This window comes from Sarcophilus harrisii, chromosome 4 (genome assembly GCF_902635505.1).
Source record: "Sarcophilus harrisii chromosome 4, mSarHar1.11, whole genome shotgun sequence".
Classification (NCBI taxonomy): Eukaryota; Metazoa; Chordata; class Mammalia; order Dasyuromorphia; family Dasyuridae; genus Sarcophilus; species Sarcophilus harrisii.
The window spans coordinates 333849297-333866645 of record NC_045429.1 but is presented as its reverse complement, the minus strand read 5'-3'; the positions used below and the strand labels follow the sequence as shown (position 1 = coordinate 333866645).

Genomic DNA, 17349 nt, shown 5'->3' with positions numbered 1-17349 from the left:
ATTAACGTGTTAACGTTGCAGATACTCAAATTCGGTTGATGAGTGTTTTTCATAGAATTTTATTTCTCTTTATTGTTTCTGTTTTGTTCTTTGTAACCTCTTTTGGTTTATGCCTCACTGTAATAGAGCGTGATCGATAATAACACAGCTGGGCGCTAGGTGGCGCAGTGGTTAATGGCAGGCCCGGAGTCAGGAAACCCCCGAGCTCAAATTTTGAATCGGACACAACTAAAATCGTGACCCCGGGCTGTGCCAAAGCCATACGATAAGGCGGACAAGGAAATGGTAAGCCACTTCAGTATCTTTGCCCTAAAACGATTACGAAGAGTCATACGCGACTGAAAAGGACTGAACAACAAAAATAGATACAATATTCCACGCCCTCCAAACTGCAGTTCTTCCGCCAAGCTTCAAGGGGGCGCCAAAAGTGTATTGCGGCGCCCTCCACTCGGATGCTAGCTTGTTTTCCGAGTCACGTGACAGGGGAGCGTTCCCGGGGAAAGGAGCAGGCCCTTGGTCACGTGACGAGAGTAGCGAGGCGGAGCTTCTTAATACATATCCCGACGTCCTCCCTGTTTCCTCCCTCTTTCGTGCTTTCCGGGAGCCAAGATGTCTAAGCGAGGTGAGTTTCCTGAGCTGGGGAATCCGCCGCCATCCGTCGCCCTCGGGACCGAGGCCTGCCGGAGAGTCGCCGGATGGGAAAGCGCGAACTCTGAGCTTCTCTCGGGACCCAATTGGGGAAGGCCTAGTCCTGAGAAAGGGCAGCGGGAAAGTCCCGGAGATGGGGGAGAAAGGGGCCCGACTGGTTTTCCCGATTTCAGTGACACATGAACTGGGGCTCTGGGCCACCCGGAATCTTCTCGTGGCCTGGCTTCCGGAGGCCTAAGTTACCGGCGACCGCAGCCCGGCCCGCCTGGTGTAGCAGCTAGGGGAGCGGGGAGTCCCGAAAGGAGGCCAAGGGGGAGGCTCCGGGGAGGGAGGCTGGGAGTGTGTGGGCCTTTGCCGGGTTTGGAAGAGGGCGGTGGGGGTGGGGTAGGGCCGGACTCGTGCAGCTCTCGTCGTCGTAGCGGGCAGGATGTTGCATCCCTTCTCCGCTCGCAACCCCCGCGCCGGTGCTGTCTTAATGGAGCCTTCACCCAGCTGTCTCGCTCCCCTGCTCGAAAGGGCTGTGGTTTGCTGTTGGCCCCTTGTAAAAGTGAACACTCAAGTTTATCCCTTTTCGTTTTAATTCCAGCTTGCCTCTCGCGGCCTGGCGCAGCTTACTCCCCTAGACCAACTGCACTGTTTTATTTTAAAATTCCCTGTACTCTTCGCGCATCTTATAGGTGGTCCTCGGTGGCAGGATTCCCTGGCTTCTCAGCTGAGCCCTTACCTTCAGCGTCAGCTCCATCCTGAGGCCATTTCTGTTGCCAGTTCACATGTTTCAGTACAATGTAAACTTGAGAAATGGAACCATTCCTTTTTTTCCTTCATATCCTTAGTCCCTAGCACAGTGTGGGTTTAATAAATGCTTACTGAATAAGTTGAGTAGAACTTGTGCTTATAGGAGCCTGAAGTTTTCTCCTGGATAGCCAAACCTATGCAAGAGAAGGTGTCAATATCCCCAGAAGGAAGATCTGTTTCGTATTGCATTTATTACAAGACAGTAGTCTCCAGGACAAAGGAGACTTGTGGCATCTGGTCAACTCTCATTTACAGCCACAAATAAGGCCATACTCATGAAACTTGCGGGAAATTTGAAAGTGAGTGTAGAATACGGTGGTTTCTGCGTCCCTTTTTGACCTAAAGTCCAAAAACAAAAGCAGTTTTCTAAGGAGAAATAAAGACCTAGTTAGGAGGAGAACTTTCTGGATTGTAGGTTGATTCTTGCACATCTTTCCTAGGACGAGGTGGGTCTTCCGGAGCCAAGTTCCGAATTTCCCTGGGTCTCCCAGTGGGAGCTGTCATCAATTGTGCTGATAATACAGGTGAGTCCCTGGGAGATACACTTGGCTCTTACTCGCCCTTTGGATTTAACCATAATCTGGTAAAAACCTGAAGCATCTGACTATCTAGCTGTACTTAATTGCTCCCTTCAAAAAGCACTCAGTGGGCCTTCTTGCAATGACCCATAGAGTCGTCATGAAAGGGTAAAGAAAATGACATTACTTTTGGGTGAAGCGGCAGCTTGTGCTGTTTGGCTTCAATCGGTGGTGTGACAAAACTTCTAACCATACAGGTATTATTCAGTGTCTACTTCGCAAAGAGCAGAATGGTGAGATAATTGCTTTATGGAAGTAGTAGCAATTTATGTTTGTTTTTAAAGCATTGCTATATCTCCTTTCCTTAGGTGCCAAGAACTTGTACATCATCTCTGTGAAGGGAATTAAGGGGAGATTGAATAGGCTTCCTGCAGCTGGTGTGGGTGACATGGTAATGGCTACAGTCAAAAAGGGAAAACCAGAACTCCGAAAAAAGGGTAAGTAGAGGAAAAAGAATCTTCCCTTCATTTTCTTGATGAGAATTGAACTACAGACTTTGTTTGTGATCCCTTATCAAGAATTTTCAATTATGTCATTTACTATGGCCTTGAGCTTTGGCTCTGGAATGTTAGGTCTCAGTTATCTGCTCAACAGTGGTTTGCCTAGGTGGACTCTGCATGCCTTTGATGGGGTTTCACATTCAGGATGAGAAATTGAGCTCTGAAAGGTGACTGGCCACAGGAGAAAAGGCCTCTCACCTCCTTTGTGTTGAGAAGCATAAAGACTGCTAATAGTGATTTCTCAGCAATAATTAGTGGGCTCTGAGATTAAACTGCTTGACTGCATCAGAAAGGATTTTATTAAGTTCATCTGATGTCAGATTTGTTTAAGCTTTTTTAAAAGGCCACAAAGCACCATCATGCTATAATTTTTGCTTCTATCTTGAAATAATTATGTGTGGAATAAGGATTTCTGCAGTCCCTGCCACTGACTCTGATAATCAGGAATAAGGCGTTTGCTGCACAAATTGCAGTTTAGGTTAGTTTTGAAACCTTGTCTCCCAGGATGTTTGGCTACTTACTGTTTATTCCTAGTTGGGCCAGCGTTATAGAAAAGTAGATAGAGCCCTTTCAAAAGCACTTTATGGGTCTTTTCAGTGGCCTAGGAAGTCGTCCAGAAAGGGCAGAATATAACAACCATCACTTTTGGGTGAGGTGACAGCTCAATGTGCTGTTGGTCTCAATCAGTGGTGTGACAGGTCTACAGATTTTTAAAAATCGGGCAGGGCAAGGCTTAAACTTTTTCACTCACTCTCCTTTTTCACCAGATAAATTTTTATGTGACCTTTATTTTTGGGAAAGATTATAGACGCCTAACTGAGAACCTAGACTTTCCCCTAAATATAATGTTAGCACCTCAAAGATAGAAAGCCTATACTCTTAAGGAATTTTTTTTTTTAATTGCTTTGAAGTTTTTTCCTCAATAGAAAGAATGTTTGAGGCAGTATTCCCAAACTGAGTTCAGGTGGCTTTGAAGGAAATGTTTAAATGTTTTCAAAATTCACTAATTAGTCTTAAGTCAGAGACTTGTTCAGGTTATATGTTTTGAGAACCAATAACCTAGTAGCCTGGTGTAACAGCACTGCATGTGGAATCAAAGGGATTGGCTTCACAGTCTGCTACTCGGTACCTGGGTGACTTTGGGAGGGTAACTTCACTTTTATGGATGCTTTTCTCTGAAAAGAGGAGTGTAGTTTTAGATGATTTCTAAGATCTTTTCAAGTCTAAGTTTTTAAGCTAAAAATAAGAACATGAACTCTAATTGAGAATCCAGATATCTTTAAAGCTTGTTTTTTTAATTTGTAGTGGAGGAAGATATAGAAGACCAGTAAGGGAATGTCTATTTCCTCCCTTGTTCAGTAACATACCTAATACAGATGCACTCCGTTTTCCTCTGTAGTTCATCCAGCAGTGGTAATACGGCAACGGAAGTCATATCGAAGAAAAGATGGTGTATTCCTTTATTTTGAAGACAATGCAGGGGTGATAGTAAACAACAAAGGAGAGATGAAAGGTAAGGATTTCAGTTTATTCTGTGGGTGGGTGGTTAGTTCCTGAGAAAGATAGTACCTGTTCAGCTTTTGCTTTTCCTCTTCTTCTATAGGCTCAGCCATCACGGGTCCTGTTGCCAAGGAGTGTGCTGACTTGTGGCCCAGGATTGCATCTAATGCTGGCAGCATTGCTTGATTCTCCTAAAGCCCGTTTGTGTAAAAAAAAAAAAAAAAACTTATTAAAGTGTCTAACCATCTATTTGCTTTCTTACATTGTCTTTTTGTTTTGCCCTGGTTTTCTTTCAAAGCCATTGAAAGTTTTTCTTTTCATTGAAGTGTTTTTCTAACACTTGTTGTCCCACTGGTGGTTCTGTTACCCAAAGCTAGGGCCATCTACTTGGGACTTATTCCAGTGTGTCAGTGATATATTAAAACATTGGTATTTTATTAGCCTGATGAATAAATGTGAAGTGATTTGTAATCGTAGGGGGTAGCTGGGTTGTGTGGTGGATAGAATAACTGACTTGGAAGTTCCTGAGTTTAAAACTGACCTCAAATATTCTGTGATCCTGGGTAGGCCACTTAAACCTCTTTGCCTCAGTTTTCTCATCTGTAAAATGAGCTCGAAAAGGATAGCAAATAACTCCAGCATTTCTGCTAATTAAAAAAAGAAAGTCATTAAATGACACCAGGATAATATGATGTATACTATATGTTCCCTTCCCTGTTCATTGATTTGGTTTTCGTTGTGTTGTGCTGCAAATAATAAAATAGTAGTAGTTCCTTTAGGTTTTTGTAATTTATAGAACAGTTGGATACCAACTAGACAAACATGTGCCTTTAGATCTGATTTGTGAGAGACTGAGGGGTTTAGATAAGTGAATTGTTTAGGAATAGGATTTTCATTTCAAACCTTGGGAAATACGAGGGGAAGTGAGCAACAGGGCATAAGAGAGGAAAGAGTTGGACCTATTTTCAGTTGATCTTCTATATACTTTATTTGTACATAGTTATTTATATATTGTCTTCTCTTCCCCTCCCCCCTTATATTGTGAGATCCTAGAGGACAGAGACTATCTTAACCTTTTGTCCCTGGTGCTTAGAACAATGTGTATATAGTATGTAGGTGCCTTAATAAAAGTTTATTGACCCACTTCAGAGCATGGCCCTGTCATGGAACCTGAATATTCCCATTAGGCGATTTTTGTGAAGCTGCTCTTGGAGATGCTTGAAACACCCAAAAATCTGAAATTAATTTGAGCTTAATTTTAACATAACTACATTTAATGGGAAGATTTTGATGGGGAAAGAGCTTACAAACACAAAAGTAACAATCTTCGCTCTTTGAAAAGGAAGAGATGAAGTGTCATACTTATCGACTTTCTTTTTTTTCCCTACCTAGTTCTTAATGGGAAGTCCTAATAAGTGTTAGGTCAGTGTTTGCTATCTGCAATTAGGTGTTCAAAATAGGTATTAAGAGATTCCCATAATAGTATGTAAAATAAGTCTTGAAGGAAGCTAAGGATTTCAGAAGATACAGATCAGAAGAGTAATATGAGATAAACCAGAAGCCAGAGGTTTTGACTGCAGAGTTTTATATTACGAGCAAATGGTTAGTGAAAATATTTATCAGGACAGTGACATGGTCAATCTATGCTTAAAGATTATTTTGACAACTTAAGGTAAAGAGAATGGAAGTCGCAAGAAATAATGGATCAATCAATTCAAGATACTGAGCAAGTATGAGAAAGTCACAGAATTTGGTAATTGGGGGAAGGGGAAGGAAAGATGAATGAGATAGTAAACCATTGTTACTGGAATAACAATGAGTCCTCCCATTAAACAGAAAAGGGCTGGGAGATGTGAGGTAAGAACTTTTTAGCATGTTGCTTTTGAATCTATAGGTTATCTCTTCAGAGATGAGGAAAATGATTATTGAACCCATCAGAGGGCCATGAGATCACAAGACTCAAGTATGGAAAGGAAAAGGGGCCTAAGATTGAATGAACCTTGAGGGATTTCTGGAATTGGGGATGGCTTATAGATGACAGTCCAGCAAAGGCTACAGAGAAGTCAGCCATACACATGAGAAAAATCAGTGTCAAGAAAACGGGGGAGATGGCATTCTAGTAGAGGGTACATTGAGTTAAGTGATATAGATGGAGGAGGATAAGAACAAAACAAGCCAATAAAATCGGCCAATTAGAAACTGGTAATTCCTGGGGGCATCTAGGTGGAGCAGTGGATGGAGCACCAACTAGTCCTGGAGTCAAAAGGCCCCGAGTTCAAATTTGAAAGGTGAAGATCAGTAAACCCTAAGTGCCTATTGTGTTTGGACTCTGGGGACTTAAGAACAAACCCAAACAATCCCTATTAGAGGTTAAGGGGAAGGCAGACTGTAAAGTTGGACTTTGGGGGGAAATCCTGTGATATCTTGAAGGACTGACAATATGGTCAAGTGAAGGTTTTTAGAATGGGAGAGACCTAGGCATTTATCATCCACTCTACAACAAGGCACCCAGGAATATCTTGCTATTTCATTTCTTTCCATCTGCTCTTCCTCTCCAAAAAATCCACCCATTCTTGAGCCTGTTACCATATCACATTTTTTGAATCTTCAAAATTGAATACCCTCCCAAAGCATTTGTCCTGGTGAGAAATGTGTTACTAGAAATAATCTAAAGAAAAAGGAAATCTGCATTTGAAGAGAAAAGTTTTGCCAGGACCTTTATCCCTAGGCTTTCTTGTAATTCTCTCCGACTGGGGCTGTGCAATTTACCTTTATATTTCCTGCCCCTGGCACTTAGGAGTTTATAAATGTATATTGAAGTAACAGTGGGGGAAGAAAAGAACTAGCTATGGATTGTGAGCATCACTGATGGCAATTGGCTGGGAACATCCAGAATTTACCCCCTAGGCCCAGGACTAAAATCCATTTCATCTCTAATCCTCTTTTCAGCAAAAATGAGTAGTCTCGACAAGGTCCTTTCTTTTCCTCCTGTCTTTGATAATCTGAGTATATAAGAATGCAGGTTTATCCAAGTAACTCAACACAGAGAATGAGGGAAAAACGTTTTCCATTAGGAATATGAGATCCCTCAGAGTGAACTCTCCAACTTCCTTAGGGAGCACAGAGTTAATTGTTTAATTAGGTTTATTGTAAAGGGGGCCAAGGTTTTATTACCACCCTGGGAAAGGCAGATCCGTCGATCAAGATTGAATTGGAGCATCCCGAAAAGGTTTACCCCTTTTCCTCTCTGGCCCTTTGCAGCAAGCAAGGGGAGGTCTTATCCCCAAGCAGTGCGATCTGGACCCTGGCTGAGAACCTACTGCTCTCCCGAACCTCGGAATCTGGGTGCAAAGGCAGGGTGGGTCCAAAAAGGTTTGTGGCGCTTGGGGCTTTGGAATCACGTAACAATGTGGGCGGAGCCTGAAAGGCAAGGAACTGCTCAGGGTCCTGGCAAAAGAAATTCCACCGCAGCTTGGGTGCGTGGTGGGCTGAGATGGTGCGACTCTCGGAGCGCTCCTTGCGGCAGGAGAAGGAGTTCATCCTAGATGGGGTGGCCTTGAGCACCATGGCCAGCTCTTACCAACGCACTTTGCCCAAGCTCTGGTCCGCTATACCTCCTTATAACGCACAGCTGGACGTCCACGCGCGCTCCTACTTCCAATCTCCCGTGGTCCAATCCGTGTTGCGAAAAACAGACCAGGTGAGAAGGTCCAGAAATCGGAGAGAGGAGGATGGGTCTCCCCGGGGGGTCCTCTTTCCCTCGCTGTTACCAAGCAGATCCCACCCTCTTAGGCCCCTTAAGAAGCTTCCCAGAATGAGGTAACAGTCCTACCATCCAACTTCCCACAACTAACCGTCCACGCTCTCCTCCTCCCCCATTGTTTCCTTGAATTCCCAGGTGGGTGACAGGAGGACCCAGTCCCACCTTATAGATCTCCCCTCCTCTTTCTTCTCACCCCCGCCCCCCACCAAAAGATAAAAATAAAAACCTGTAACTGGGTAGAGAATTAGGTGACGGCAGGAAGAGGAAGAATTTGGGAAGAAATGGATTTCTAGAAATCTCTCAATGTTGGAAATTACGATTTCGGATGCTGAAGGGTTAACCAGAAGAGGTGGCACAGCACTTTTACTCTCGAATTAAGCTTTCCAATCGTTTGCGGGGTCCTTTATGACGTCACGGTCCTGACCTTCCCGAGGGCTGTCCACAGACAGCCTCCAGACAGTGGAGACCTTTAACGTCAGAAGACGGAACAAAGGGAAAGTAGTACCTGAATTCTATCTTCTCTGCCTTGTGACGTCATAATCGTAGCTCTAAACCTTGATAGCATAAGGGAAGGGGGGTGGACTTCATGAAGATGGGAAATCGGGAGATTCCCAATTATTATTATTCTGGACTATTCTAGGCACTGATGCGAGAAAGGGAAATTCTCACCCATCTCTCTTAGCTCTCATCTAACTGACTTCATCTCAAGAAGACCGTACATCCCAAGTAGCCTCACAGTTGCTAATCTTCCTAATTCCTATTCCCTGCCATTGCTTCCATAGTTATATGGCTGTGCACATTACTTTGGGGAGGAGGGCAGCTAAGGGAAATTTCTTTTTGAGCCCATGTTGTTTATTTGTGTCTAATTCTTCCTGACCTATACTGTCCACGGTGATTTCTTAGCAAAGATACTGGAATGTTATATCATTTCTTCTCCAACGAATTAAGGCAAACAGGTTAAGTGACTTGCCCAGAGTCACACAGTAAGTATATAGAGCTACATTTGAACTCAGATCCTCCTGATTTCAAGCCCAGCTTTATACTTCTATCTACTGAGTTTTAGAGTTCTATACACTGAGCCATCCAGCTGCCTCTTTTTAGCCCAGACATACATCTTTTTATATATATGTGCGTGTGATTACAGGTTGTGTGTATATACATATATACACATACACACATATATGACCCTTATTTCACAGTACTATCTGTAGTTTGAAAAATGCCATGGCTTACATTAAGCTCTTGGAAAGAAGAACCAGATCACCTGATAAATGTGCCCCTCTTGACCTCTTCCAGCCTCAAGGAGATAGGAGCAACCAGTTGTCACTGAAGAAGTGACAATTTCTGTACTTCCTTTCTACCCCTCCCTACAATCCTCTCCCCCGACTCCCTACTCCCTCAGACACATGGTGGGACAAGTCAAGATGGCTGGATAGTAGATTACTTCCACATCTTTGGGCCGGGACAGAGATATCTGAACAGGAGAAATTGGGCAGGGGCAGGTAAGAGCCTCTTCATCTTTCAAAAGGGGGTGGCGGGTGTGGGCAGAGAGAATTGAAGCCTAAAGGAAACAAATTGGGGGAAGGGAGAAATGTTATATAACAGGGCCCTCTGTTTGTAATTATTTATAATGTTATAATTTAGGCCCTCAGGTTTTTTGACATCCCGCCAGGAAAACTGCTGTTTCCTACCTATGTAGTTTCCTTCCCATTTGAAGGAGGTTCAGAAGCAGCAGCACTGGGAAAGCATCTATCCAGAGAACAGATCTTCCCTTTGGCGAGGGAAGCTCTTCCTTCTTTCAGGTGAACCTATGGGTTCCTTTCACCAGTGGTCAAACTGATCCGGTGACTCAACCAACAAAGAAATGCAGAATTACTTCCATGAAAGGAACAAGACTTGTTTGCTTGCTACTTAGGAATGCTTAAGATACCCCAGTTCCCTTGCATTTATTTGAAATTTTCCCTTCTTTCTCTCTGATCTCACCTCCAATAATCTCTGGTATTTAGAGGTTCAACTCTGTGATCCTCGGGCCTTAATGCTTTATTCCAAGAGCTTGGAACATTTTAAAATACATTTGACCCAAATTCTGAGCACTCAATCGTACTTCTCTGTGTGCTTCCCATTCTGCCCTCCTTGGGGGAGGAAGGGAGGTTGTGTGCAGGAGGGAGAGGATGAGATTCTGACTGAACTAGGAGAGTTAACTTTTCTCTCTTTGCCCCTCAAGGACATTCCCTTCAGCAGGTGACTGGACATGACAGCTTCAATGCAGATCTCAGAACTATCCGGGGTTATAATGGGCGATTTGGCTATCGCCGAAATACTCCTGCCCTTCGCCAGCGCACATCAGTTTTTGGAGAAGTCACTGCATTTCCACTATTCTAATACACACTCATCTCAGTGGTTTTCCTCCCTATTCCTTATCCTATTTCGCAGTATATACATTTAATAAATTTTGATTTTTAATTTGCTTTATTTTAGCAAACTGTGGCTCCAAACATTTTAGTGTGGATTTTTCCCCCCAGATAAGCAAGTCAAGTATAGGATAGAAAAAATTCCACACGTTTCCCTACCTCTCATCTTCTATAAAGTGATGGAGAGGGAGAGAGTAGAAGGATGAGGGAGGGCGCTCATTCCATTTTCTATGTTCTTTCTCAGTCTGAGACGGAATGGAAAAACAATTGTCCATGGAGCCACAATGTCTCCCTGCTCTTGGGGTGACAGCAACTAGTTATGCTCCCTGTTCATCCAGGAAGAAACAGGCACTAACAGAGGCCTAAAGTTGGCTCTAGAAAGGGCATCCTTAAGATAAGGGTGCCCGAGGGAGGAAATGTGGAACTTTCCTAGGAACTGTCCTTCCCATGGGCAGACTAGTCTGAAATCAAAAGATCATCAGTTTAGAGCAAGAAGGAGACTCAGCAGGCCGTCCAGTTCAGTTCTCTCCCTTTACAAATAAGGAATGAGCTAACATTGTACAGCACGTCTTCAGTAACAGATTCAAACCCAGCATTCTGTATGTATATTGGAAGGGAGATCTAAGGAGTGTCTGAATGCGTCCTCCTGATAGTTCTATTCAGTCAGAAAGTGGAAGGTGATTAACTATTCATTTTTATTAAGTGTAGGCTTTCTGCGTACAGGATGGGACTGGTTTCCTTTTCAGCATTTGGGTTGTAGTTTCCAGGGTGTGTCAAAGATGCAATCAAAGGGAAATTAGAACAAATCTTTTTTCCAAGTGACCCAAGCTATTTGTATTGCCCTGGTGTCTTTTGTTTGATGAAAAGTGAATGTAGAAAGAAAGGAGGAGCTTAGCACACAGAAACCAGTATGGGTGGAACCTATTAGGAGTGAGTCACTACAAATGGACTGGGAAGAACAGCTGACCCAAGGCGTATGGGGGTATAGCTCAGGGGTAGAGCATTTGACTGCAGATCAAGAGGTCCCTGGTTCAAATCCGGGTGCCCCCTTAGCCATGTTTTCTATTATTAAAATACTCCACTGTTTTTGAAATGTTCTTTCTCATTAAGAAGTCAGAAAGCCCTCAAACTTCTAACTAAAGCAGAGTAAATCATCCCTATCAGAATTTCCTTTGAAAATTGTTCAGGCCTATACTGCAACCCCTGTTGTTAAATCCAAGTTGGAGGTCCTTTAACAACTTCAGAGGTCCAAAACAGAACTTAATATTTTCCCAAACCCAGCTGTCTTTGAAAACTTCCCTGTTTCTATTGAAGACACCATTGTCCTTCCTGTTTAGCAGAATCATAATCTCAGTGTCATTCTCAAGTCTTCACATGGATCCCCAACAGTTCCACTCTGTCTCCATCCCCATCTCTCCTCTCGGGCCACCTCCCTAGATCAGACCCTCTTCCTCTCTCAACTGGACTATAGCAATTACCTCCTAATAGTTCTCTGCGTTTCTAGTCTCTCCCTGGGGTGATTTTCCTAAAGGGCAATTCTGTCCAAGCCTCGGCCCTCCCTCCAATCTCTCTATTATCCCCGAGTAAGGACCTTCAGTGGGTTCCACAAGCTCCTTTTCTGATGTTAAGTGGAGTTTTCTATACTCCGCAAAAGACTAAAAACTTTGGCCTCATTTGCACCAAGTGAAGAAAGAGGGGCTTAGAGTAGCTAATTTGCACATGAAAAGCTTGACAAAGAATTTGTCCCCAGGGACCTAGATTGCCTCTTTACCTTAGCCCTTGCACAAACAAGAAATTTGGCTCCTGGGGAATAGATTTGCTTCTGTGCGTTTTTCTAACATGAACCAACCCCAAATCATGAGCGTATTTAAAATTACAACTCGAATTGCTGGGTTGTTTACTGATTATTGGGCAAATGATTATTACCTAAATACGGTCTTACTTGCAAAAAGGAAAATGTGGGAAATGTCCTCGTCACCGTTAATTAGGATGTGTCTCACTGAATCTACCTTCTGAAGAGGTTCCCAAAAGGAAAGGCTTTAAAAACAAATTCCCTCTTGTCTAAGTGGTGGCAAATCTCTGAGTTAAGTCCCTGAAGGAAAAGAACTGGAAATGATTAAACCAAAATTTAAAATTCTTTGTGCTCTAAATATCCATTTAGATTATCTGCTATATAATTGGGCAAAATAGCTTCTAATAATTTCTTTATTGATTGTGAATTCACCTTTTTAATTTTGGTGCTGGTAATTTGTTTTTCTTTACTTTTAAAATAAAGTCAGCTGATGACTTATCTATTTTATTGTACTTTCCTCCCCAACCTCCCCCCCCCAAAAAAAAAAACCCAGCCCTATTTTTATTTACTGATCCAATGGGTTTTCTTTTCTTCAATTTTGTTAATATCTGTTGATTTTCAGAATTTCTATTCTGATGCTTGAGATTTTAAAATCTGTTGGTTTTCTAGGTTTTTTTAGTTGCTCAACTCATTGATCTGCTGGATCTCTCTTTTTTTTAATTGACAGAAGCAATTAAAGATACACATTTTCCCCTAAATCTTAGCTGCAAATATTGGTATAGTGTTTAATTGTGTAATCTGTAAGGAAATTATGCATTGTTTCTATTTGTTCTCTGACTCACCCATTCCACTCTTATATTATTTAGTTTCCGATCAATTATTCTTAAAAAGCCTTTGGTGAATATAATTTTTGTTGCATTATTATCATAAAAGATATGTGTTATTCTGCTTTTCTGGATTTGTGAAGTTCTTCCTTTTTTTTTTTTTTGTGCCATGCACAACGAGAAATGTCTTTATAATATTCCCTTCAATATCCTCCAGAGTTCTATTATATCTAATTTTTCTAAAACACTATTGAAAATTTTAATTTCTTATCTTTTATTAGATTTATCTAGAGCTGAAAAGACTAAATTGAGATATTCCAGTATTATATTTTTACTCCTCCTTGTATCTCATTTAATTTCTTTAAAAATTTAAATAATATGCCATTTGGTACATATATGCGTTTATATTAATTCATTGACTATGGCACCTTTTAAGTAAAATATAATTTCAGTTTCTCTCTCTTAATTAGGTCTGTGTGAAGTCTTGATTGCTACTCCCTTTTTACTTCTACTGAAAAACAATAGAGTCAGCTCTATCTCTTCACTTTAACTCTTTTGTCTTTCTGAAGAGGTCCTGAATGGTAGGTGTGTGAGCAGAGAGAAACTAAATAATTGATCAAATAGATCCTTGGGGCAGTTAGGGAAAAGACTCTGATAGAGATCAGTTTAGTCTCAAGATCCAATCATCCTCTGTCTTGTCATCCAGACAGAAATACAAATTATGTCAAACCACTGGAGTCCACTGTCTGTTAAGGTCGTGGGCAGCCCACTTTGCCATGTCCTGCCAGAAATCCTTGTCATGTCCCTGAGGTTAAATTTTCCCTATAGTTTTTTTCTTTCTAGATCTGATTTTTCTTGTGCAGTAAGATGACTATATATATATATACATATATATATATATATATATATATTGGATTTAATATATATTTTAACATTGGGGAGGGGATGTGGGGAAAGAGGGAAAAAATTGGAACAGAAGGTTTTGCAAGGGTCATTGTTGAAAAATTACCCATGCATATGTTTTGTAAATAAAAAGCTATAATAAATTTTTTTTTAAAGAGCAGATAAAAAAAAATTTCCCTATAAATCCATAAAATTTCCCTATAAATCCATGCCATGCTTGATTCATATACTCTGCCTCATAGTATCTTTCCCCTTATCCCTCCCTCACATCTTATGATGTCTCTCCTCTCCTGACCCCACTTCTCCTCCTTATAGCTAACTAACTCTTTTAGGGTGCTAAGTCCCTTTCAGGATTTAGCCTGCCAGCTCCAAATACATGCTCCGACCTTATGGTCTGCTCCCTTTCTCCTGGTAAATAGCAAGTTCCACTAGGGAAACTTGCCTTTTCCATAGAACCCATTTTTAAGCTCTCCCAACCCCTATTTCCTTTTTACCATTCCTAATGTCTATTGTATCTCTTCATTTTGTCTGTAACTTTTCCTAAATTAATCTACCTTTTGCCAAAGAGAATGGTCATTTTGAATTCTTCACACGACAGAACCCTAACATTTGATCCCTACCATCAACCATATCATTTCTATTCCAAGTATGTTTCTTTCAAGTGTGTACTGGAGACTATCTTCTTCCATTTTATGGATAAATTCATCTCATTCCCACTCACAGTAATTGTAGCTAATTGTGTATTTCCTTCTGTTCTATTTTTTCATACTTTTTAAATTTTTTTCTCCAATTTTTCTTTTGAGAGATTGTTTTGTTCCTGACTAATCTCATCCTTAAACTACCTTCTCTTGTTCTCTGACTTTCCCTTTCCCTTGGCTTCTTTCCTTCCTTTTACTTCTGGGTAAAATGCATTTCTATTCACAACTCTTTGAAAGAGAGACAGAGACAGATAGAGACAAAGAAGGAGAGAGAGAGACAGAGAGAGAGAGAGAGAGATTGAGAGAGAGAGAGAGAATTCCATTTTCGATTAGTTCAGAAGAAAATGAGTGTCACCTCCCTGGTCCCTGTAGTATAATTTCTACTTTTTTATATAAAGTTGTGTTACATACTTTTCCCCATCTTCCAGAATAGTATCCCTTTTCACCCTTTCTATATTTGTTTTAAGATCATTAAAATGTAGCAGCAGAATCTATCCCAGGCCTCCTGTCAATTTAGACTACCACTGTGACCCCTGGTGATGATGATGGCATTCTGAGGGGCTACATGTGTTCTCTCTCCATATAATAATTGCGTGGGATGGTAACGACTACTAAAACAATCAGAAGTTTGAGTATGAGTGCAGGAAAAAGTTTATTTCTTTCTCAAGAGAAAGGGTGCACATTCTCTGACACACAAAGTCTGGTTTAAGAAAGAGACACACTTAGACAAGGGGCAGTCTCTTTTTTATTCCCTAACTCCCCTCCCGGACCCCCTGAGACTATCATAATGCTTAACCGGATAGGGTATTTCCTACGCAATTCAGTCTCTGCTCCCAAGGAGCTTTCATTCTAGCAGGGGAAGATAGCAATGGAAAGCTATGGACATCACTCTGATTAAGAGACCCAGTCCCTTCTCCTAAGGAACTTATTCTTACATTCTTTGGGGAACAATAACCTCCACCCCAGACTGCCCTCAGATATCCCTGTGGATTTCAGTTTTCTAATTTAATTTTCATAACTGTGGAAATCAAAAAACTGCCCATCCATTTCTTACAGAATGTAAACAGTTTAATCTTGTTCAGTCCCTTTTGATTGCATGTCCACATTTACATTCTATACTTCTCTCAACTCCTGTGTTTCTAGGTCAAAATTTCTTTTCCTTTTTTTTTTTTTTTATTTGTTTTGTTTAATTTCTTTGGGATATTGAGCTAGTAGCTATATTGCTGGGTAAAAAAGCATACACAGTTTTATAACCCTTTGGGCGCACTTCCAAATTTAACCTACATTTTTCTGAGATTTTGTTTATAGATGTTTTTTGAGATACTCTGTTCTTCTGGGTTTGTATCTGGATCTTCCCTGTCATAGGGACAGCTTTTGTTATTGTTGTTGAGTCACGTCCAACTTCTGATCCCACTTGGAGTTTTCTTTAAAAAGATACTGGAGTGGTTTGCTATTTCCTTCTCCAGCTGATTTTACAGAAAACAGACAGACAGAGTTAAGTCACTTGTCCAGGGTTACACAGTAAGTGTCTGAAACCAGACTAGAATTCACAGAGATGAATCCTGACTCCAGATCAGGCTCTCTATCCACCGCATCATTTGGTTGTCCTTTCTCCTTGACGTCAGAAAGCATCTATCCTCAGATGCTCAGATAATAGTTATGTAAGTTTCTTTGTCCATGAAATGGGGATGATAATAGCACCTAAATCCTGAGGTTGTGAAGATCAGATGAGATAATATTTCCAAAGTGCTTAGCACAATGCCTGGCAAATAGTAGGAACTCCATCATCTCCATCATCATTATCATCATCATCATCATCATCACTCACTTTTTGGTGGTGGTGGTATCTGACTCTTTGTGACCCCTTTTGGAGTTTCCTAGGCAAAGATACTACACTGGTTTGCCATTTCCTTCTCCAGCTTATTTTACACATGAAAAACTGAGGTAAATAGGGTTAAGTGACTATCCTAGTGTAAAAGACATGCTGAATTCTAACCCTGGGCCTTAGAAGAGCTTATGAAAATTTTTAACTTAAACATTTTCTAAAATTGCTAATATTAGTATGTTTAGACTTTCTGGGCCCATAGAAAGAATTACTTGCCCAATAAATTGAACCCAGGTAATAGAATTTCTGTTTTCACAAACTGTTTTTTAACAGATCCTGTGGTTAAGCTATTTAACTGCCTGAAAAAAGATTCTGTTTTTAGCAGCCTTTGTAGCTGTAACATGGCATAGAGCCAACATTTTGGTATAAAAGCTTTCTTCTCCTTGCCCTTAATTGCCAATTAGTTACCCATGCTATTTGGCCTGCCTACTTTAGTGAAATAAAGCTTTGACTTAAAGAAAATCCTGTGCAAGTGTTTGTATTCCAGCTTCAAACCAAATGCTCTCCAAACTAAAAACTCTCCCACAGCATCAGGATCACACAGCTAGTAAGTGTCTCAAGGCAGATTTGAATTCACAAAAATGAGTCTATCTGACTCCAAGCCAGGTACTTTTATCTATTTTGCCTCCTAAGCTATCCCAATTTCTCTCTTTTTAAAAAATAAAACCTTTTTATTTTCAAAATACATGCTTATATAGTTTACAACATTCACCTTTGCAAAATCTTGTGCTCCAAAATTTTCTCCATCCCTTCTCCCATCCCTTACCCCAGACAGCAAGTAATCCACTGTTAAACATGTGAAACATGTACAATTCTTTTATACATATTTCCACATTTATCATGATGCATAAGAAAAATCAGGTCAAAAATGAAAAAAAAAAAAAAGCAAACTAACTACTACAAAAAAGATGAAAAAACTATGTTGTGAACCTCTTTCTGGATGCAGATGGCTCTCATCATCACAAGTCTATTGGAATTAGCTTGAATCACGTCATTGTTGAAAAAAAACATGCCCATCAGAATTGATTATCACATAATCTTGCTGCTGTGTA

At 41.0% G+C, this 17349-nt stretch overlaps 2 protein-coding genes and 3 non-coding genes across 5 annotated transcripts; all 5 read left to right on the top strand.

Moving 5' to 3' along the window:
* The first annotated feature begins 516 nt into the window (after window positions 1-516).
* Window positions 517-4270, top strand: RPL23 (ribosomal protein L23). Its single transcript, XM_003768275.3, has 5 exons — window positions 517-622; window positions 1884-1967; window positions 2330-2458; window positions 3921-4034; window positions 4125-4270. The coding sequence occupies exons 1-5, from the start codon at window positions 610-612 to the stop codon at window positions 4205-4207; spliced, it is 423 nt and encodes a 140-aa protein (XP_003768323.1). The 5' UTR covers window positions 517-609; the 3' UTR covers window positions 4208-4270.
* LOC111720515 lies at window positions 2070-2203 on the top strand. The gene has a single exon (XR_002770172.1). It is a non-coding gene; the product is annotated as a small nucleolar RNA SNORA21 (small nucleolar RNA).
* LOC111720516 lies at window positions 3086-3221 on the top strand. The gene has a single exon (XR_002770173.1). It is a non-coding gene; the product is annotated as a small nucleolar RNA SNORA21 (small nucleolar RNA).
* A 3185-nt stretch (window positions 4271-7455) lies between the features above and the next one.
* Window positions 7456-10252, top strand: C4H17orf98 (chromosome 4 C17orf98 homolog). Its single transcript, XM_003768276.4, has 3 exons — window positions 7456-7721; window positions 9187-9286; window positions 10009-10252. The coding sequence occupies exons 1-3, from the start codon at window positions 7515-7517 to the stop codon at window positions 10164-10166; spliced, it is 465 nt and encodes a 154-aa protein (XP_003768324.1). The 5' UTR covers window positions 7456-7514; the 3' UTR covers window positions 10167-10252.
* A 921-nt stretch (window positions 10253-11173) lies between these two features.
* Window positions 11174-11245, top strand: TRNAC-GCA. The gene has a single exon. It is a non-coding gene; the product is annotated as a tRNA-Cys (tRNA).
* Window positions 11246-17349: the final 6104 nt, after the last annotated feature.

What these genes read in the sequence shown, in the direction of transcription:
- RPL23 (XM_003768275.3), top strand. An exon ending in ACCAGAACTCCGAAAAAAGG is followed by an intron (nt 2,459 to 3,920) that starts GTAAGTAGAGGA and finishes TTTCCTCTGTAG; the next exon opens with TTCATCCAGCAGTGGTAATA. An exon ending in CAACAAAGGAGAGATGAAAG is followed by an intron (nt 4,035 to 4,124) that starts GTAAGGATTTCA and finishes CTTCTTCTATAG; the next exon opens with GCTCAGCCATCACGGGTCCT.
- C4H17orf98 (XM_003768276.4), top strand. Translation starts at nt 7,515, where the DNA reads ATGGTGCGACTCTCGGAGCGCTCCTTGCGGCAGGAGAAGGAGTTCATC. An exon ending in TGTTGCGAAAAACAGACCAG is followed by an intron (nt 7,722 to 9,186) that starts GTGAGAAGGTCC and finishes CTACTCCCTCAG; the next exon opens with ACACATGGTGGGACAAGTCA. An exon ending in GAGAAATTGGGCAGGGGCAG is followed by an intron (nt 9,287 to 10,008) that starts GTAAGAGCCTCT and finishes TTGCCCCTCAAG; the next exon opens with GACATTCCCTTCAGCAGGTG.